The sequence below is a fragment of the Plectrocnemia conspersa genome, unplaced genomic scaffold (genome assembly GCF_051122295.1).
Source record: "Plectrocnemia conspersa isolate PC_06_02 unplaced genomic scaffold, ASM5112229v1 ptg000011l, whole genome shotgun sequence".
Classification (NCBI taxonomy): domain Eukaryota; kingdom Metazoa; phylum Arthropoda; class Insecta; order Trichoptera; family Polycentropodidae; genus Plectrocnemia; species Plectrocnemia conspersa.
In genome coordinates this window covers 15414690-15438410 of record NW_028277175.1, presented here as the reverse complement: position 1 = coordinate 15438410, position 23721 = coordinate 15414690, and the positions used below count along the sequence as shown (strand labels likewise).

The 23721-nt window shown below is 30.5% G+C and overlaps 1 protein-coding gene across 4 annotated transcripts; it reads left to right on the top strand.

Moving 5' to 3' along the window:
• The first annotated feature begins 1366 nt into the window (after nucleotides 1–1366).
• MYPT-75D (Myosin phosphatase targeting subunit 75D) lies at nucleotides 1367–22348 on the top strand. 4 transcript variants are annotated; one of them, XM_088197219.1, is made up of 12 exons: nucleotides 1367–1533; nucleotides 2369–2460; nucleotides 2526–2719; nucleotides 2789–2907; nucleotides 3037–3084; nucleotides 4326–4455; nucleotides 4530–4726; nucleotides 7132–7257; nucleotides 10295–10370; nucleotides 10609–10862; nucleotides 20007–20178; nucleotides 22107–22348. In XM_088197219.1, the coding sequence occupies exons 2-12, from the start codon at nucleotides 2381–2383 to the stop codon at nucleotides 22319–22321; spliced, it is 1611 nt and encodes a 536-aa protein (XP_088053345.1). In that variant the 5' UTR covers nucleotides 1367–1533; nucleotides 2369–2380; the 3' UTR covers nucleotides 22322–22348. The 4 variants fall into 4 exon arrangements, with proteins under 4 accessions (XP_088053345.1, XP_088053342.1, XP_088053344.1 ...); XM_088197216.1 differs by having other exon boundaries at nucleotides 20007–20586; XM_088197218.1 differs by lacking the exon at nucleotides 3037–3084 and having other exon boundaries at nucleotides 20007–20586.
• Nucleotides 22349–23721: the final 1373 nt, after the last annotated feature.

Genomic DNA, 23721 nt, shown 5'->3' with positions numbered 1-23721 from the left:
GTGACGGTTTTCGCTCTCTACCGGCAAGCTTGTAAGGGTTTGGACGCGTGCCGTCGCGCGTCCGCCCCATTCTTATAATGTAAACACCGTAACCTTAAATAAATATTACTGCAGCGGCTCAATCTGTGTCTCATTGCCACCCGTCACCAACAGCCCCTAAAACATCATCTGTATTTCTTCGACAACAAATCATATCTTACAGTCTAACAATATTTGTATAAAATAAAGTATTCGTAAAATATGTTCAAATTTGTATAATAATTTTGCAGAGAGAGATAATTTTTCTACTTGAAAGTGGGAGCAACATTTAAACATAATGGATCGGGGAAAATTACCGTTTTGTATTTTGGTTCATAGTACCATATATGAATATATCTGAAGTAGAGGTCTGTCCAGGTAAGGTTAGGCAACAAATAAGTTATTTATCCCCTTCACAACTTATTCTTCAACATTGATGGTCATATCAATAATTTTTTTCTGATTGGTTTCGTTCAAAAGCCATACAGTCTCTAATTTTTAAGTTACTTGAAGACTTAAAACTTTTAGTAGAAGGATATCTAAAATCCAGGGCTTTATTAACTTTTCACCAATGGAAGCTAAGCAAAGAGTCTTAAAACAATACCTTGTCACTAGTCGTCATCTTTTCATTTGAGTTTTCTATTTTTTTAACTGGTCGTGTAATCTTTCAAAACAATCTAGTGGCTTATTTGCAAGATCAATATGATGTGAATATAAATGAGGCACAAGTTTGGAAGGCTTTATAACGTCATTTGACAAAGTTGCTTAGCATATCACACACTGTGTAGATAGTTAACTTTTAGGGGTTATAGCGAAATCAAACTTTAAGTAGCATACTGCATAGTAAATTTTTATTCGTTTTTGCTTTCTGAGTATCAACACACTAAGGTTTTCCTGTTTCTTCTAAACTTGATGTATTCGGTTGTGCACTATTTTTGGTGTTTGTAATATTGTTTTTAAATAATGTTCAAAGGTTCTACTGTTTATTTTTTTTGTAGGGCTAAAAAAATTCAATACTATGACACAACAAATATTACAAGACGGTATCAACAAACGATAGACTCAGCTAATTTAAAAACGATCGGGTAAGGCAAGATGCGCATAATGTAAGACATACTCCTAATATTAGATAACGCAACACTAATAGAAATTTATTCTTAAAACACTTTCACAGAATTTGAATATTTGAAATTCAAATAATTTTAACCTTCATGAAATAAAATTAATATTAAAAAAAAAGTTTGGATAATAATATTAATTTATAGATATTTTTATACTAAAAAATCTGACATGTAGTCAATGGCCGCGAAAATTAGCGTTAAGTGCACGATAGTAAATTTAAGAAAGTGTCCGTTATCAGGTATGTGTCGGCGGCGTTCGGGGGCATCGGGCGGCGCAACGTCGCCTTTCCCGGCCGAGGGCGCCGCCCTCTAACCGCCGACATCGACCAATCGCCCCCACAGACCATCCACTCATCATCAGTCGACCGTTCAACCTCCATCCAAGCACCCGGAAGTTAGCCTCTTTTCACCTCAACCTTACGACCGCTTGTTTTCATCTCGCGCTTGACGTTTACATTTTATTTTTAGATTTCGATAAATCTATTTAGAAAAAAATGCAAAAATAATAATACATCGAGGTCATTCATATTTTTTTTGTTTATATATTTTTTAAATTAAATTATGTGAAGCGTAATTTATTTTAATTGAGGTTAGGGCTCGTTTCTAAATGTCATAATACGTAAGAATGACAGATCTACAATTTAATAATAATATAATACATTAAAATATATTTGCGTATATTAATTATCACATTCCAATTTGTGACATGATCAACCTTGATTCGTTTTTATAACCCTTTTATCTATTTTTAATTATGTATAAATCTTATCTTGTATATGAACTGCTCTCAAATATATTCCCTTATCTCGCTTGATAGTGTAAAAATCGTTAATCATTACATATTTTAATGATTCATAATCTCTGGAATCCACTCTCAAATACGAATCCACGACTCGAATGCCACTACACAGTGAAAATGTTTATCTTCCAATTATATATATTTAGGTGTAGAAATGTGAAAATTAGCATGTATTTCAATAGTTGTGCTAATGGCTAAATCTTCGGTATCGACAATATAACGTTTCAGAACAGCGTCAACGTTACACATGTTCTCCCATGTCATGCGTATTGTGTTTTACACTTTTAATATCCATATTTAATAGTTTATTTTAAACAATATCATCATGGTGCGTTATAATATATTTTCAAATGCCCATGATGTAATATTAAGTATATGACTATACCATTTGTGTGTCGCCAAGGTCTTAAATCATTATTTTATTATATAGAAAACACCGATCATGGAGCATTCCGATCTTGTGGCCGAAATGGCCCTGGTAGAGCGCCTCACAACACAAGAAAGACTTCAAATGGCCAGAAAGTATGTTTTTTGTTGTGCTTATGTTATTATCATGACTATCTGCTTTTACGTATTTTTGATCATAGGAGGCGAATACAGCAACTCAAACTGTTCGATCAACGAGAAAGAGAATGGATACGTAGCAAAACGAACACTGGCCGTAAAGGCTATAATAATCCGAGAGTACCCAACGGCGAAATGTCGAAAGCGAAAAGGAAAATATTTTTCAGCGATAGCGTCATGCTTTTAGAAGCTGCCGCAAGAAACGACATCGAAGAAGGTAGTATATTAAATAATATATATTTTTTCTAAGTGCTTATTATATAAAATACTGTTATTTTTTATGTAGTGCGGAATTTATTGATGCGTGGCGTCACACCCGATGCGACAAACGAAGATGGTCTCACAGCTCTTCATCAATGCTGCATAGATAACAACGAAGACATGTTACGACTTTTGCTCGAGAAGGTAATTTATACAGTTTATAAAAAAAATTTTCATGAAAAATAGTAATGCAATTCTATTTTGAAAAAATGTCGATTCGTACTACGGAACATCCTACGATGGTCTATAAGGAAATTTCATTAACGTTCACAGAGAAGGCGCTTCGGAGTCTCCTCTTTGTGGCAGAAACTGCATTCATCGGTTACTATAAGCATTGTTTTTTTTTATTTTGATTAGTTTACAATGCCCGTTAAGATTTTTGTTATTGCCCTTATTCCTATTTTTAAGTGTTTGTATATTAATTAATATATAGTCATGTCAAAAATACTGTTATATAAATATTTGGTTTCAGTGTCAATTACCTTAATTCTTTTGGCACATTTTGGATCTCATGTCACTAATGCGTTGATTGCATGGACAAAAATAAAAAAAAAATCATAGCAAAACGGCTGATTCGCAGGCATACTGCAAACGGCTTTGTTAAAATCTTTAAAACAGTATTTACGACAGAACTATCTACATCAATTTATTAGCATGTTTTTATTAAGAAAGAAAAATTTTGTTATTTTCAGTTTTATTGTTTTTTGCATACTGATCTGTAATGTGAACATTTATAGAAAATAATTCAAATGTGGAAACTGCTCTCTCTAATAAACGTTTGATTGATTGAAGATAGCTATTATTCAACTACCATAAATATTAATTAATTGAGATAAATGTGCGATTAACAAATACAGGTGTCATATAAATGTTAATCAAACGAAAAACTAATGACTAAGATGGTCCTTTAAGTGACGGTGGGATTTCACAAATTCACTTGTCACACCAGCAAGTGTACGAATGTAGTAGGATGCTTCGAAACGGCATTTGTTATACCGATCGAATAGTTCACAGGAGTCGATTGAAGCAGTTAAAGACCTGACCTTTGCCTTTCTGCGCTCTTTTTCACATCCATATTATTTACCAAACCCTGCCCCATAAATACGATAAAAAAACTTTTTAAATGAATTCATTCAATTTATAATTGCCAGAGTACTTATTTATTTAATACTTCAACACAAGTGTTCAATTTTTATTGAATTAAATATAAAAGAAAAATCATTTCGCTCTCTTTTCCTATAAAAATCATTTAATTGCATGAAATAACTTTTGTATGGGACATAATAAAACACAATATATCATCCCATGGTAATAAGTGTAATTTTCTGTGTTTTTGCTATAAATAGTAAAACTACCGATCAGTTTATCAATATTGTTTTAATGTCAATTAACACTTTTTTGTATGATTTTCGATATATTATTTTATTCTTTATTGTTATCGTGCAATTGAATAAATCTTTATCGTGTTTCTTAATGCATACAATAAATATGCATTATTTAATGATCTGGTCATCTTTTAAAACGTAAAATTATCTTTGATATATGCTATGTATTTATTATAGGGTGCTAACGTTAACGCTGAAGATTCCGAACGGTGGACTCCGCTACACGCTGCAGCTACATGTGGACATTTACAACTCGTAAGAATTTTGATCCAAAACGGTGCGAATCTCTTAGCAGTCAACGCAGATGGTATATCTACCGTACACAATCTATAGTCGTATTTGTGTATTTTACATATGTAAAAATATTTTTTTTATTTATAGGAAATATGCCATACGATATATGCGAAGACGAAGCGTCCCTCGATTGCATCGAAGGCGAAATGGCAGCCAGGGGCATCACTCAGCGATTGATCGACTCGACACGCGGCAGCACCGAGCGTAGGATGTTGCGCGATCTGAAAAGCTTAGCCGCCGCTGGCGAAGATCTCGAATATAGAGATCACCAAGGCGCAACACCGGTGAGAAAAGCATTTCACAAAGTACTTGTGTTTCTAATTAAGAAATTCACTAAATTGGTGGTGGGCTTTAACAACGCGTCTGTAACCTCTGCGCCCGATTGTTCTGTTATCATCGTTAAAAAGAGTACCCTTAAAGCGAAAAAATTAATTGTTTAACGAATTTGCCAGAGCAAAAACTTTCAATTGTATATTAAAAATGTTATATTATCAAATTGTACTTATGAATCAATTTTCAAATTAATAATATAAAAATACATCTTTTAGGCTTAAATTAATTAATAACATTTGCTCAATGTGTGTCAAAGTAATATACAGAAACCCCTAGAAGATTTATTTAATATATAAAATGTATTATTCAATCATTTTTTTATATATATTTTGTACATACATACATACATACGTATATATTTATATTTTGTTTTATATAATTTTTATATGAAGGGTACTCAAATTGCTTTTGCCTTTAAGCGATCAGGCATATTGTTAACAATTTTAATGTTTCAACAATTTGTGTACTCTACTTTATTTTTACACTCAAATGGAAATGGTTATTCAAATTGCACTTGTATTTTTTCTGTTTTTGTCTTGCTTTAACACATTCACACGGTAGAAGTCTTATATGTGTATATATTAAGTGAGGTAACCACTTTTTTTAATAACTCTTGTATAAAAATACATTCCTGATTGACGAGACTGATTTATATATTAAAAGTCTCATCAAATAAAATAGTCGTTACATCACTGTGTTATTTGGTTTATTTTTATTTTTATCTAGTCAGTCCTATCTTCTACTGTATTAAATTTTAATTTTGGTGATGGATATATATTTGTATAAATATTAAAAAAACATTCGTGTTAAATGTTCCTTTTATTCCAAATATTTTATATATAATGTTTCCAAATTGTGCTATCAGTATTACTAAATTTAAAGAAATGTATCATCTATTGTGCCATTTGAAATAATTAATCTTATATTACCTATTTAAATGTGTCAAAATTTAAAGGCTTTAATTAGTTTTTAGTGCTTTTTATACATATAATATATTTAAACTTTTCTTGAATAAAGGTATTTTTGCAATAAATTTGCTCAAGCGTTACAAAGTGTTTTTTATTAAAATTTAATTTTGTCATTTCCTCGTTCAATATGTGATGAATAAATTATAATACATTCACTAACTGTAAATATGGATAATCGCACGTATATAATTGCTTGTGTTGGTGGCAGTATAATTTACGCACAAACATGGTGTTAATAAATGTTTAGTATCATATAGCAAAATTTCACTTGCATGCTTCATCTTCTTTTTAATATGAACGTATATGTTATGTTAATGAATCTTTCCTTTCACTTTATTTTACCTTGATATTATATAATAATAAACATGGGTAATCTACTTTTAACCTAGAAGTGATCAAATCTAAGTGTACAAATACATTTTTGTCTTTCTTTTCCACTTCCCGAGTTTTTTAATGTTTCCCATTTTATCTCAAGTTGTAATTTTTATTCAACTGCTAGCTGTTCCGAAAGCTCCTCTTGTGCCTTTAACGAGTGTTTGTGCAGCAAAGCTTTGCTATTATTTATCTTACATGACCCTCTAAAACATCAAAATAGTCATATTTGAAATGTATAAACCAAAATCTGATTTTATCAAGAACTAAACTTGTATTTCTCTCATTGTTCGGAGTTATAATGAATGCAGTGTCAAATACACAGCGTATTGTGGGTTATATATATATTTACTACTGATTTGTTATGTTATTAATATTACAATATGTTTATAATACTTCAATACATTATCAATATTTTAACTTTTCATCTAATGTCAAACTCATTTGTACACATAACAGTCAGATCAGTACATGTAAATATCAAATACACAAATGCTGATCAAAAAGTATCCGATCTTAGGCCAAAAAAACTATCTAAATATTTTTTTTGAATCGACTTCAGATTCTTCATTGCATTGCATGCAATACAGAAATATCTATGTCCTGAAAACTCGACTTAAATGGCATCTTGAGTCCAGGTAAAAGCCAAAAGTCACACTGTTTGTTAAGATTTAACATAGCTCGACATGTTCTATATTTGGCTTGATACCCAAATATGATGAACAGCAAGCAAAGGCTTGCACTGTTTAGATAAAACACATTTAGTACTGCCAAGGTAGCATGCTGCACTAATCCCGACGGTAGACTGCAACTGGTTGGAAAAATAAGGTCAGATACTTTTTAATCAATATTCGTAGAGTTAAAACAAAGTGTAAGTAAATAATATTATACTATCTAAGAAAAAAACATTTTAAATCCGTTAAAGAAAGTTCAGGTAAGGATTTCATAAATATTTTTTAATTCATGGAAATCATTGCATTGACTTTATTTGTTCGTTTTATTTCTTCATTTTACAGCTACACATTGCCGCGGCCAACGGATATATTCGAGTAGTAGAATTCCTACTTGACAATCATGTTTCAACTGATGTTAAAGATCACGATCTGTGGCAGCCCGTACACGCAGCAGCTTGCTGGGGACATGTGAGTATATTGGAAATGAAAAATGCATGTGCTTATTTCGACTAAAAATGCGTGAATTCATATTGAACTTAACAAAATAACCTCATCGTTTATCATATAAATAACTATCTCTAAAAATAAATTTTCACGATATGAATATTTTTAGCCTTGTTTTGATATTTCATGATGTTCTAATAAATTTTAATGTATGCTAATTATATCAAGTGACATATTTCAAGGCGTTTGCCTTTAGATTCTCAATATTTGAGTTTGTTATATTTACATTTTTAGTTCTATATATAACATACAATTTGTTAAACAAATCATTGATAAACAAGTTTTTCTTTTAGTGTAGCATATAGAAGGTCAAAAGTATTCTCCAATATTTTAATTACTAATTTTTATGAATGGATATATAAAAAATAGCCAATTTGCAATTTTCATTTATACAGTTCACTGGCATCTATCTCATTTATTTTTTAATTTATTTAGTTTCGCTGTGTTTGATTGATTTTATTTGTGTATTAATGTATTGCTTTTGATTTGAAGTACAAGGGTGAATTAAATTAAAACATTAAATATATTTTATCCCGTAATTTATAAAACGAAAATATTAAAGTACAAAAGTACAATATTTTTCCTAACTTACAAAATGCATGGATACCTCTAAAAAAATTAAATGATGCTATTTCATTCAATGTTAACTAACGATTTTCCTTCACAATGATCTAACCTAGACAAGAAGACTCACTGGTAGTACACTTGTTAAAGCATAGATTCTCAAAATTAATTGACTCATCGCCCACTTTTCAACGATAACATTTTTCATCGCCTACCTTTGAAAAGCTCTTTTTATCTCATTTAATAAAAAATTGTAATGTAGCAAAAACCATATATATTTTTTAATTTCACCAAAATATGTGTAGTTTTAGGATTTCAAATAGCAATTTTTTTTGAAAATTAAACAAATTATAATTAAAATTATAAAAGTATTTAATGAAATAAAAAATCTCACTTTTAGACAAGATTTTCATCAATATTATTGACTAATATCACTGAAAGAGAATATTTTTTTGCTATTGATACAGTGTTACTAATGAAATTTAAAATGCTATTTATAATTAATTATGGCTATTTATATTAAATATTTGCTACTTCTTTAAAAAAAATTCCACTTATAAAATAAAAAAACACTACTTATAAAAATAAGTAAGTACCCCATCGGTTCGTGCCTAACCCACCTTTAAAAAATTATTACAATGGCTACTTTCATAAGATCCTATATCGCATTATATTTTATGCAAAATATATTTATTTATTTTAAATATAAAATGCCTAAAACATTTTCATGCAACCTTCTTTTTTAAACCAAATCTGTTTGTTAATTTCTCTGTCACTACATGACTCCTCCATCGCCCACCAAATTCCCCTGGAGCCAGCACTGCCCACCGAGATTCGTCCATAGCCCACCAGTGGTCAATATTGCGCACTTTGAGAACCTATGTGCTAGAGTAACAAACATATATACATTAACATACTGAACTTTCATTTGTTGATGAATTTTAATGGGTTTATTTTCTTCACTACTCAAAAAAACAAATGACAAAACACTGCTTCACATTGGTGCAAGTGCATCGGTCATGGCTTCGTATCGTATGCCAGATTCGTACTGCCACTAATCAGCCACTCTTCAAACTACATATAACACTGCTACCAAATTACAGGACAATAGAGAGGGTGCAATAATTTTTTATTGCACTTTAAGGTTTACGCTTAATCACCCATTTACAAAAGATTTTTTCAAAGTTGCTTTTGGTAAGTACATATTTTTAATAAGGTATCAATTGATACATTTTTTAGTCAAAATGTATATTAGTGACTGCAATTTAGTTTTTATTAACTTCTATAAAAATTATAAATTGAAGTTACAATGTATAATAAAATACTAAACAAATCCTACTTATCACCCTGTTTTAAAGAAACTAAAATTCTTACCTTTTTTTAATCAAACAACCTGAAATTCATTTGTGTTATATCGCATGAAATGTGGCAAAAAACCCATTTGCAATTTTAATTGCTTTTAGTTGATAATTGTATTAAAAAATACCAAAATATCACCCGAAGCTCCCAACCACTAACAGAAAAGGACATTCATCTGCTTTACCATCGTGTTTAATCAAGATAAATTTTATTGGTTAAATCCCTTTTTCGGTAAAAATATAATGCTATCAGTCAATTCACGATATATTGTTTGTGGAAGGAGAATAATAATTAAATTTAAAAAAAAAACAAGATTTCATCGTACATGCAATGTCCGACTCTGCGTGAAATGTCAGATAAATTATCTTAATAGAAGTCATAATTACTTTTGCTCATTTTCTCTATATTTAATATTATTAAATAATTGATCTGATATTAATCCTAAACGTCACAAATCTATAACGATCTCTATAGATACAATTGAACAAAAAAATTGCTGATATTTTATATTAGAAAAACGCCTTCGAATAATTTTAATATGCTTTCAATGTTATAGTAATAATGCAATGGATGCATAGTTTTAAAAAAAAATACTTAAGAAAACTTAAGCCATGCTGCCGAATTATACAAAAAATTAATTTCGATGACCATATTTTTCAGTCAGGTCTTTTCATTTTACGATTTGGTAACCCTATTTAAAATTACCTGCAATTCACTTAAATAAAGCATAAAGAGTCATCCCTGTGAATCAATTCTTGATTTTTATTGTATTGATGTTCTAAAGTCAAAAAAATATAAGGCAGTCTAGTTTAAATAAAATACTTGCAATGACTAAAAAAATAATTTATAGTTACTGTATACTTACTAATTTCTAAAACAATTTTAACGACACCAATTAAAAATAGAATAAAGAAATTATCTTTCGACCCACTCAGAATACCCATATTTTGAAATTTGTATGATTCAGAAAACAAATTTGCATGTTTTAAAATTTTTTTAATTGCCATGTAACTAATAAAAAAAATGTGACTAAAATGGAATAATGCATGTGTTTGGGTTTTTTTTATGCAATTGGCAGCTGGAAGTATTGGAGACTCTCGTTCACAACGGCGCTGATCTCAACGCTAAAAACAAGCATGACGAAACGCCAGCAGGTAAGAATATTTATTATTTTATTTTAATAGCTAGGAACAAGTACAAGAAATAGTCATTAATATTTGATCGAATATTGGTAAATAATAAAAAAAAATGACCGCAGTCATGCAATTTAAAATACCTAATATGTTTTGTAATTGATCCATTTGTATTCTGGTTTAATTGAATGTTGTTTGGTTAGTATAATTACTTAATTTAAAGTGTCCTAGTTTCATGAATCTTGTAATATGATTGTAGATATTTGTGAAGATCCTGAGATGAGAACGCGTATTGCACAGCTGGTGACTGAGAGGGAGGCAAGAGCTAGAGTATCCAATGGCAGCGGAGGCCCTGGGAGCAGGCGAGGGACTGGTGGTGCTCGACCCTCATCATCCAGAGCCCATTCTGTTAGACGAACATCGCTTAGAGAAAGAGGTCTTACGGCAAAACACGATGCACACGAGGAAGCCAGGATGAGACAAACTTTCTCCGGGTCAGCTCCAACGAATCCGGTTAGTTCATTATTTTCTTCATTATGTACTGAGCAACTCCAATCACTTTTAATTAGTTATTTTCCTTATTTTTTTCAAATCGGTGATTTATGTGTGTATTGGCTATTTCATGAATTAATAACCAAAATTGATTTTAATAAATAATATCATAAAACTGATGATATACTAGATTGCGTCTAGGCCCACCGGCGACTGTTTCGTCAAATCGCGTTTTTAATTTCACTACTATGTTAGTGAGAAGCTATTTAAACTTCGATTTCAGTAGAAAGATATCCATATTCGAATATGTACGCATATAATAAGATTGTTAAAATATGAACACCAGAATTAAGTAACTGTTCTTACGGCAAAAAAAAAAAAAGATTAATTATGAATGTACAACAAAATCCCAAATATTTATTTGACGTATATTTTGATAACTACTAACTAAATAGTCCAAATATGAAATAGATAATTCCAAATATTTTCATATTGATCGCTTGAATTTTTTTGTGAGCAACTCACTATCAAATTTCAAATGATAATCAAATGCTTTTCGTGGATTTACTGTTACATCAACTGAAAGAGGTAGCATGCCATATTCTTGCCAACACCACACACATGGCACACTGAAGTTTATGCAACCCTGTGCGTTCCGTGTACCTTCGTTATTATCGTCGGTGTTGGAAAATAATTAATATATCAATTCAGTTTTGTTATGGTTAAAAAATTACAGTCTTTCCGTATAGTAAATAATGGTCAAATGTACTTATTTTATGGTTGTTTGATAAAACTTCAAATCAAACTAAAATCTTTTAGTAACTAAAACATTTTCAGTTAGTTAAATGAAAAATTTGCTCCGTTTTTGTTTCATATGTACATTATCGGTCAAAAGTTTAAGACCAACGCCTGCAATTCATAGTCACGAATCCACCTTTATTTATTGCAACTATTAAAAACATTGTTACCCAATTAAAGAATAGACTATTTTCTATATTATCCATAATAATAATATTATGGCATATTTTTTTAGACTCGCCCTTTCTTATTCTATGCTAAGTGTCGTAAAAGAAAGCTGTTAAATATGCGATGGTGAGAGCTTAACAACTCTTTTAATTTGTTATCTATGCAGATTCATTTACGTGTATTCTAAACTATACAAATCACAATCTAGAAAAAATTTGTTCCATTTTTTCATTAATTTCTTCTTATTGAACTTACTACTATTAAACTGTTTACATGCGTTGGTTTTGTGGGCGTTAAAAATAAAAATCTCTTGCTACAATGGGACAGAAAATAATTTGATGGCAGAAAAAAAAACTGAAATTGTCACTCTTCACCAAGACAACAGAACTCGACGATATACTGCCTAAAAATTAAATATCTCTAAACCACATTGCAGGAAGATGAAAACATTCTTAAAGATACAGGACTAAATTGTGATAAACCTTGATCTGGAAGTACTATAATTACATCAAAAAAACGGGATCAGCATATAGTAATTTCAAGTAAAATAAATAGAAGGTTCAACAGAAATTTGCTCGCAAGTGAAAAAGAGTGGTGTTGAAATTATATGTATCAGTATCAACCGTTCAACGTCGATTAAGGGTAGCAAAACTTGGAGGATGCATTACTGCCAAAAAGCCTTTGTTATGAGAAAATGAAAAAAAAGTACAACTGGGCCAGGGATCGGCAGTTTGTTAAGTGAGAAGAGCCAAATTGTCAGAGAAATAGGCTAACAAAGGTACCGGAGAGCCGCATATATGTAATATACATATATACATATATGTTCATTGACATTTATTTTGAGAGGACGTACGATGAAAGCTAGTGTAGTCTTATTTGTTCTGAATTGTTGAAAACGTTCGCCAAAACTGTTCTTCATTTTTCCCAATACGCTGCTGATATAAATCGCATCAAAACAAGTGCTTTTTCTTCACAATACTGTCTTAAATTCTTGAAGTGAAGTAATTCACCTCTCTCTATATCTTCGGTGAGAACTTATAGCTTATTTTCAATGCACTCTACTTCTTCCAATAATGTATATGCGATGTTTCCTTTCTTTTGCGTTAATATATTCAAAGCATTAAGATGTGAAATAATGTCGACCATTAAATGTAGTTTTTGTAGCCATGTGTATTCTTCCAACTCTTGATGTTTAATGTTTTTTTCGCGTAGGAACAATTTTATTTCTTCTAAACATGAAGCAAAGCATTTCAGTACGTTACTTCTGGAAAGCCAGCGAACCTTATTGTGCAGAAGTAAATCTAGGCACTCGCTATTCATTTCATTTAAGAGTACCTTAAATTGGCGATGATGGAGTGGTTTGGCCAAGATGCTGTTAGTTACTTTGATAACGAAGTTCATTACCGTAATCATTTTTTCGGGAAATGTTTGGGCGCAAAGAGCTTCTTGATGTATTACATAGTGTAACGTGAGAATTTCATGGTCAATTTTTCTTATTAAAATTGAAACTACTCCTTTGTTTACGCCTGTCATACTTTTAGCTCCATCAGTAGCAATGGAATTATTTTATTTAGAGCAATTCCAATGTTTTCCAGATATGTTTCTATAGCATTCGCAATATCCTCTCCGCGTTTTTCTCCCTTGAGCGGTTTCACTAATATCACACGACTCATCAGTTGCAATTGATATTGCGGAAGACAGCTTAATACCTTCGACTTGCTGCTCTGTTACATTCGAAGACATTTTGGTAATTCTGTCTTGCACTGAGATAAGGTGAAATTTGAGTTTATGTTTGAAGAGCCGCAAACTTTTATGCAAAGAGCCGCTTCTGCCAACCCCTGAATTAGGCTATAAGGCATCGAAATTGAACATTTAAAGATTAGTGCAAATTTTTATGGTCTGACATTTAAACATGCCAGGTTTTATTTTCCAACAGGCAACACTGCCAAACACTTCTAAATTGTGCAGTGTGTGTAAAATAATGTTATAAAATATGATTTGGCCACCCCAATTGCTAGATTTAAATCTAATTGAGCTTTTAGGGGAATTAAATTCCCAAAATGTCTTATGGGAATGATTACAGAGTGAGTGGGCTATCATATCAATCACTACATTGAAAATTTTGTTATTAGAATGCCAAGAATAGTTAAAGCCGTGTTATGTGGATTTTAAGGATAGATTTTTTGATGAATAAGTAATTGAAAAGTTTTTTTATTATTTTGTTTCAAAAATACTATTTAAAATTGTAATTTTAAGTTTAATGGTAGATATGTATTTGATCTTTCATATAATGTTGTTTTCTTATAATTTATATTAAGAATATCAACAAAAAATAGTTTGGTCTCAAACTTTTGACCGGTAGTATATGTATACAGGGTGGCATAAAAATATTCATTGCAGCCTGTCATAGCACCATTGTAATGGACACTTAGGCACATTGCCATTTTACATTTTTTTATAAATGTTAATATTTATTGGGATTGTTATTTCTAACCGGCCATATTTTTAAATGTCACTTAAAATTCTGAATGTGTAAATGCAAGCTACCTGTCGTGTTGCATAAACTAAATGGAGTAGCATGTTATGTAAATGGTGATAGGGACAAGCAACCTATCCATAATACATAACAAGCTATCTCTTTAGTTTATGCAACCTTGGCGATCAATAAAAACTGTGAGCCTGGAAAGTGAAGTAGTATTGTCAGATCATTTATAAATTATAAAACATTATTGAATCAAACTTCCCGATGAATAATAAATAATTAATATATTTTTAGCTTAATAAAAAAGTAAGCGTTAAAAATAATTTTGCACCTATACAATATATTAAACACAAAACATCAGTTATTTGTTTTTTTTTTATTTAAAAAATTAATTCTGAATATTCAACATCCACATCTTTCCATTCACCATTACTCTCCATTTTGGATATTATTTGAAAAAAATAAGATAATACTATAATGTAAAACTTGGATAATAAAATATTAAAAATATTGAATAGAAAAATTTACTCTCGAAGAATACGTTATCGTAATTCCAAAAATGCAAAACAAATCATTACAACAGTAAAATTTGCGCTGAATAAAATAATTTGTGAATGTATCACGATATAGAAGGAAGCTAATTTTATCAACTTTTTAGTATAATATTATTGATAATATTGGTTTCGTGTTTGGAAAGTACTTGTGTTCTATCATTTTATGAAACAACTTTATGAAATATTTATTTTCAGCTTTAATTAAATAGTTGTAGTAAACACACTTTAAAAACGATTTTCAACGTTTATTTTACAATAGTTACGTATTTTATAATAAGTGCCGTCATATAACTAATTAAAAAATACTATGTTTAATGGTTATTGCGGCAAATAATCAAAAAGTAGTTCACATTGCCAATGAATTGATATTAATAAAGTTTTCACTTTACGAATTATTGATTTGTTATTAAATTTGTGTTGAAACAAATATTAGCGCAATAGTCGGTTGTGCGCAAATTATAGTAAAACAAAGCTATAAATTATTACATGTTCCGCTTTTTGAGTTTCTTCTTTTAATTAACGCGGTCGAATGAGAGGATATACCACACAATGCTGGCAAATGCGTACACGATTATCAATTTCATTCTGTTTACTAATTTAATTACAAGACTTGAAACCATTCGTTTCCGTGAAAAAAAATGAGTCGCAATTCCTACTGCACTTGTAAACAGGATTTAGATTAAGTATGATTATTAATCATGTGTTAACGGTTGGTGGTTTTAATTTTCATCCAGCTGGTTTCCATAAACCAGTTGTTAATAATTCGGAAAGCTTACAATTTTTAAATAAACAATTGTTACACCATTTTAAAATAATATAAAATTTTGCTCTACGCGACTAAATACATATTAACTTTTATCCCAAATAAAACTTTTGAATAAACAAAAATATACAACATATGTAGGTATATATAGTATATATATATATATATATATATATATATATATATATATACTTAGTTGTACTACATACCAAATTATGCTACTAATATTATCACATATATAATATACACATAAGTTGTCTTTCGTGAATCACATGAAGATTTTATAAGCCCCATTCGCGGCAATTTTACTTATTAGCATACCCAAAAAGGTAGAAATGTGCCTCATCAGAAAAAAAGATTTTCATTGAAAAATCGGCATCAATTTCCTACTGATCTTACACCCAATCTGCGTAGATCTCTGGGCTTCAGTTCTTGTGTTATCTAAAATTTATGCAGCTGTAGGTGCAAGTCCATATGCAAAATACGCCAAAGGGAACCATAAAAAAGTTACGAACGCCGACGAATCGACAATTAAGGATCTTTGTCCATACTTTCATTTAGAACAGCAATATTTTCGGCTCAACTGGCGCTACAATAATGCATATGCCTTACCCTATCTCTAACGCTTTTAATATCTTCAAATTTTCTCACTACGTTGCGAATTGTTCGTTCAGTAGGACGATAATATTGACCATAATCTTCCCGTAAATTTCAACACACAGTTCGTAAAGAATTGTTATTTCTGAAGAACAATTGAACAATTTTAACGCGTTGAGCGGTGGTTAAGAAGTCCATTTCGTAAATGTGTTGTTGGAAACTAACATTTGACACTTTGAACATGCGTGATTATTGACGGTTGTCTGATTTACACTGTTGCCAACATAGGAAACTCGAATTGGATCAATCTATATATTCGTGTCCAATGTATTATCCATTCATCGTCAACAGATTATTTTTTACTAAGAGAAGCATATGATAATATACAATGTTTAAATGATTGCTATTTTCCTTATAAAAGTATATTTGGCCGTGCATCGCAATATTTTACCTGCCGTTTTATTTATATAAATCATTAATAAATCGGCAAAAATTCCCTATTAATGGAACATGGAATATATACTTTTAATAAACAAATACACTTAAGAGCCAACAAAAATGGCTTATTGGAATACATTTTGTTTAACGATTTATGTGATGGCGGGCGTTATGGAAAAATAACCTTATAATTATGCAAATATCTTAATTTTAGATTAAGTAGTAAATAAAAAGTTTGAGAAATTATGGTTCAGAAATTTAAAAACCCTGACGTTTTATTTTTTATAAGTAATTATTTTCTTTAATGCCCAACCAAAGAAATTTTGACACATATTAACTAAATACCAATTTTTTGCTACCCACAAGTAGCTGAAATAAGGCAATTTAAAAAATAGTATTTTTTGTGAAGAGATTATGAAAATTTGCGCTATGCAATCTAAAATAATTGGGTGTAGATATAATAAATATTATATTCACATATCTTGGCAGTCTTAAATAGCCGGTCGAGATACCAGGGCCGCATCTGGTTCTTCGTTATTAATTGTCGATAGATAGGAAAGTGTTTTTTTTCGGCGGTGGAAATCGCGTCGCGTGCAAAATGTGCAACAAACGCGCGTAAAATTTCACAAATTTATTGATTTATTAGCAATTTATGCGCGGAGGAAAACGATAATCTCTTATGGCAATTTCTCCCTCGTGAATTCCTTGTGAGCGCATACCGCACGAAGCGCCCCACATAACTAGAGTCGTGATACTTTATCGACTTTTGCTTTATTTTTGCATATTTAGATTTTTTGTAATATTTATATATCTGGACACAAATGTACTGTAAAATGTGTTACAAAGTTTTCTAATGTGTTTAAATCAAAATATTAGAGTAAGTATTAAATATGTCATGGGGCCCGCTACAAAATTTCTTTTGGAAACATAATGTAAACCATAATGTATTTTATAAAATATCACGAAATATGTATTTTCAATTGGAAACTACATTTATATTTGACAAAATGCTACAATATATCAACGAGATATTTCACGACTACCAACATTTCTGGATATTCTTATACCTAGTTTTTAAATTCTATTTATTGGAAAATTCACTATTTGTGAAAATGTTCATCGTTTTAGATGTACATGAGGCAACATATACATATTATGTGTATGTACATATAACACGCGCCTGTAATTGAAGCCAATTGGTATTTAAACGTTTCTTTAGTAAAACGAAAATATATTACATATTTATAATAAAATTGTAGCTCAATCGGTTGCATATTCAAAAATAATAAATAGTTTTTCGTATAAAATATTGTATGATATTTAACCGCTAAAATAAATTGATTGTATCATATTTGCTACAATATAAATCATTTTTAATTTGAAAAAGATTTTGCATTTGTAATTTCATACTAATTAATGCTCATAAACAACTTTTTAATAAAGTATTTAATGACTTGCTTTAACAAGCATCAGCGCAGTTAATGCTGTGTTACTTTGATGTGGGAAATAATACTAATTTTATTATTTTAGATCTAGTTCATCATATCGATTTTATCTTGATAATAATTATTTTATTTCTCTTACAATTACTTATGCCAATATATACTAATTATTCCAAATAAAATAATCTTTATTAATAAATATCTTACTTTTATTTTAATTTTAATTATAAACGTGCGAATTTTAGAAACTACGGTTGATTGACACGTCTATAGATTGTATACTTGAAGGGATATGAAAATGTCATATATCAATCATGCGACATGATAACCTGATTTTTACTTACATTCTCATTTATCAAATTTAAAACATAATTTTAATCAGACCGAAATTAATTCATAAATACGTAATTAATTCCTTTCCGCGTGGCCTTTTAACAATAATATAAATTCCCTCCATTTACTTAAAATTAATTATTTATAACATTATTTGCTTTTGAGCGCATCAAGGACTTTCAAACTTCTAGACATATTTTTAAACGTACCATTTGCGCGTTTTATTTGTATTTTTTGTTACAAAATATGCGTGCGTTCAAATTTTTATGCATTCGGCAATGGTCGCGATTCATTAATATTTCGACTCTCTCGCGGGGACCCAAATGCGATTTTTAACGACCAATAACTAATTTATTAAATTTATTAAAAGGTCGACCCAGTTTTTATATTGAACAAATATGTTTATTTATTCTGATTATTTTTGATTTTATTATTGGCATTTTTTTTCAATACGCATGCGATGTTTTCATTTCGATTAAATAAATTAATACATCATGGAAAGTAATATTTTTCGTGTTTGATGATGCTGCGAGGTGCATCTTTGATTAACGCTCGATTGCTTCGTTTCGAAACGCACTCTCACATCGTTTTTGTACACCAGGGGTACAAAACTATTTAATGCGATCAAATTAATCAAATTTAAAACAAGATGAGATATATGTATTATATGTACTAATACATATAATACATGTATCATACAAAATCTTATTTATTTAATATTTTTTTTCTTTACTTGAGATTCGTTCTAGTTAATAGTTATTTTCGCTTGAAAATGGACAATAAAGGACAGTTATTTTAGTCAAACTACTTAAACACGTTCTGCTTGCATAGCCATTAAATAAATCGTTGCGAAAATGTGTTTCTGTATTATAAAAAATACGATTTTCTTTCAACACTCGATTTCTTCAGCAGTGCGTTGTATTATTGTTTTGGCGTGACCATCTTGAAGAATGTTACACAGAACGAATCTGACCAGTCTACCACTTGACTAGGAAAGTGCAACACATAATGCACATCGCGGGTGAAATTCGAGTGTTTAGTGATTAAGTTTATATTGAATTTGGGAATTGATTTAACACAAATCATTGCCTAAATTATATAGTGATTAAATTAAAGCGTTAACAAGGTCGTTCAAACAAAAATTCCATTATTAAACCGTTTATTAATATTTATAACAGTTAAAATAAGAATGTAATAACAATGTGTTTCGCCTTGAATTAAGTTCAATCGTCTATATATAATACGTAATGTCTATATGTGAATCGTCAGTGCTAAACTATACCTTATCATGTGTTCAATTCCAAGTGCTCCTATCGTACAGTTAGCATGACGCCGAAAGCTTGATATAATATAAAGTGATATGGGTTGACAATAATCGACTATGTTCACTATGTGTGTAAATTATTTATTTACGGACTGTTAAATAACAAGCAATCAAAATGTTTCTCGCAAACGATAATTTGCGTAAAATGAAAAAAAAAGACCCGCCCATATTGGGTCTCAGTTATAGGGTTAGAAATTAATTCTAAATGATCTAGATATGCAAAATGTTTTGGTGAATTAATTGATAAATAGATTTATACATTTCAGGGTCTTCCAAATGGCACAGACAGCAGCCAAAATGCGACCAATCCGCAAGGGTCTCAAAAGTGGTCCAACGGTCCTTCGGAGACGATCGAGTCAGGCGATTCCATTTCTCAAGCTCAATCGGTCAACGGGGATGCTCAGTCGCAAATATCCGGCGAGTCGACCAACTATCCAGGTCAACTTCCAAAAATAACCAATCCCTTGTACGGCATAAATGCAGCAGCACAGTACCTTCCTAGTGGCAATAATAGTAATACATCATCCATACCGAGCGTCCACGGCGGCTATAAGCAAAATAATAAAAGTCTGGCAAATTCTCAGTTTGCTACGTCTACTCCCACATTTAACAATAATAGGATCAACGGCTTGGAAGACAACGCTTTGATGCCAATCAACGGAGTGAGAAAAGCGCCAGAGGGCCAGGATAACGAATCTTTCGTACACGAAGACATGGTTGATTCGAAGGAACTCATAGTAAACACTTCGCACGTCGGTTTGCCGGCGGATTCTAGTTCTGCTACACATTATACCACCGATAACAATGGAAAAATAAATGTGCATGTTACAGTTATGATCAATGCAGGTACGTACGTTTGCTTTAATTAAAAATGTAGGAAAGAGTTTTTAATGCATTGGACCATGTCAGCAAAGGGTAGAATATTGTTTCCGAATTGGAAAGCAATTTATGGCAAATCAATATTGTGGCATTAATTCGATAGATGCTGAGGTAGGTAAAGTCTCCATGGCGCGCAATACAAATTTTCCAGTGCTTAGAAAATGCATGGACACCTCTAGAAAAAAAAAATTTACCTGAGTGCGCAGCCACTTATGCTTCGTTTTCCTTCCATTATCTTTATGAGTAATACAAAGTTTTTTAAAATATTGGGAGATAGCATTGCAGATCAAAGATGCTTATTGATCTGTCCATGTACTGGTAACAGTATTCCTCCTGAGCATGTTGTGCTCTAAATTATCCCTTATTCTTCCCATAAAAGAGTTAGACAATTTTAGGCACAATTTATCCAGTTTCGATGGAGTGAAACTGCAAAACATCATAGGCAGTGTAGCTTACTGATTCATCACTCATCTCCTGATGTCTTCAACTACTACATTGCACTCTGCTATAATTACTCCATCTGCCGGACCGAGTTAAGAAGAATCTGCTGTTGCATAATTTCAGAGTGATAGACATTCATCACTATACTCAACTATCATCCATTGATAATTTTAACGAACTCCACCCCTTCGTTACTCAAAATAAGAATGAGATGATTATTTCAATTACGGTAGCTTTTTTATGCTACTGCTGTGACTTTGTGTTATATACTTGAATCGTACTGCAACCTGTTGGCCACTTTTCAAACTATATGTAACACTGCTGCCAACTTACAGGAAAATAATATAGCAGTGTTTTTAATTTTTACCTCATTTTTAATTTGATTAAACTTCATATTTATAGTTGAATTTTATATTATTCTAAGAATGCCAAATATAAAAACTCTTTCCTACAATGCTTTGTAAAAATATTAATTTGCTTTAACAAGAAGAGCCAAAAGGTAATTTTTAATTCTGTTTGCTAATAGCTTTTATGTGTGAAGTAGATTGTTAGTATATTTTAAGCATACTTTTAAAATGAGTGCATTTAAATGTAAGTTTAGAGCTTATTAATTATATCACATTTTGACATCACACCAATGTTTATTCTACAGACAAAACAACAAAAACAAACACGTCTGAACAGATATTACAGCAAATGTAGACGGTGATCGGAAGGAACGTCAGAAATACGCCAACATTTATAACTACACAAATAAAACAACTACCATTATCAATTGAAAAATAAAATAAATTTTACAAATCTATCTTCATGTTTATTTATAGATATATTAACTGAAACCTTATTTATAATATTATTTTGAAATCACCAGTATAAAAAAGTTGCACAAAAAATATCTCTTAAAATGAATAAAATTACCAAATAAATTGAGTTGTTTTAATATTATTTTCCTCCCAATCGAGTAAAAGTTATTAGCAAAAGAAATCAAAAATGATCATTTGTCTCAGAAAATATATTTTTTTAATTTCCGGATCAATCTTTTACAGGTACGTTGGCCGATTTGAAGAAGCAGAGAGCGCAAATTAGAAATTCTAGCCCGACCGAATCAAGTTTGATATCACCTACCAATTCAATAGATGTTCCTAGTAGTCCGAAAGCTGTAAATTCTTCCTTGCCACAAAGCGACGTGCCTCGATTCAGTGGAAACACTGGCGATGTGGTCGGAGATGCCAGATCTCACAGATGCTGCATCATCATGTGACACAAGCGCAAAAAATAATCCCAAAAATCCATATTATTAAGATATACCCACATACCAAGATTTTATGATTTTGTCCGATAAGATAGTTATGTAATTTTTTATTGTTATTATTTGTACTTAATATTTTCTATTTAATTATTTTTTTATATTCGATTGAAATTCAGTAGTGTTATTTTATTTAATGCATTTGTTATTTAAATGTCAAATTTGCTACTGTTTGATATTCTATGTTATTATTACATACTATAATATAATACTGTAAAATATGAATCAGTATTTATATGCGTTTTTATATTATTTTGTGATCAAAATCTATTTATAAATTTACATTTGTATAAAACAATTATTATATAATATTTTTTTTAAATAATTTTTAATACTTTTGAAAATTTTACATCGTCTTTGCTTAATGTTAAGAACTGAATTATTGCGATTAAATATGCATATCTGATAATATGCGTGTGTTCATATTTGGAAAGTTTTGAATATAGTTACATGACTATATTTTAATCTCTATTTTAAAACGATAGACATGTATTTTATAGTTTAGCGGCTATTTTTTGAGACTATACAATATAATAAACATGAGCTTCTCCGTTTATTGTCCCATATTGACATTTAATTGTAATAATTATGAAACTGAACTACGAACCGAGAATACCGATTGATTCTTATTCCTTCAACATAATAAACGATTGTGAATTGGCTGTGCTTTTGCATAATATGTACTTACTCATTTTTGCCAAATTTTGGAAGAGTGACTTCTGTTGAGACTGAAATTGTAAAGATCAGCTTTGTGTATCTTGAGAATTGAAAACAAGAAGCATTCGAACAATTTGTTACGAATAAATTGTCAAGACTGATGATTGATGTCTCAAAAATTTGCACATTATCAATAATGATTATTTCAATCATTGAGGCACGAATATTGCTACAAAAAGAAATTTTAATATCACCATTGTCCATTTTTGTTCAAAGTTTTATCAAAAATCGTATTTGTAATTTTTTGTAGCAGCATTTGTGCCTTATTTTTACATGTCCATATAATCATTAAACGATCTTGCATTTAATAATAAATATTCCCAAAGCATTTATTCAGAAACGACTTGTGCAAATATTCGACGTGCCGCTAATTTATTATTTCCATTAATATATTTTTAGGAATGTGTGTGATACGATTTAGAGCTTAAAATGCTGGTATGTTTATGCATTAAAGACTCATTTTAAACATGAAGACTTTATTGCTTAATCTTCCTTATTCCTTGCCTTGGTCTCACACGAGACAGCAATATATCAATAGTACCTGCATCTCTGCTGTGCTCAAAACACAGCTGTAATAATTATTTGCCTAATGTGTGTTGTGAAATGACCAACTTGTTAATAATTTTTAAAATATTTAA

What these genes read in the sequence shown, in the direction of transcription:
- MYPT-75D (XM_088197216.1), top strand. Translation starts at nt 2,381, where the DNA reads ATGGAGCATTCCGATCTTGTGGCCGAAATGGCCCTGGTAGAGCGCCTC. An exon ending in TACGACTTTTGCTCGAGAAG is followed by an intron (nt 2,908 to 3,036) that starts GTAATTTATACA and finishes TAACGTTCACAG; the next exon opens with AGAAGGCGCTTCGGAGTCTC. An exon ending in TACAGTTATGATCAATGCAG is followed by an intron (nt 20,587 to 22,106) that starts GTACGTACGTTT and finishes AATCTTTTACAG; the next exon opens with GTACGTTGGCCGATTTGAAG.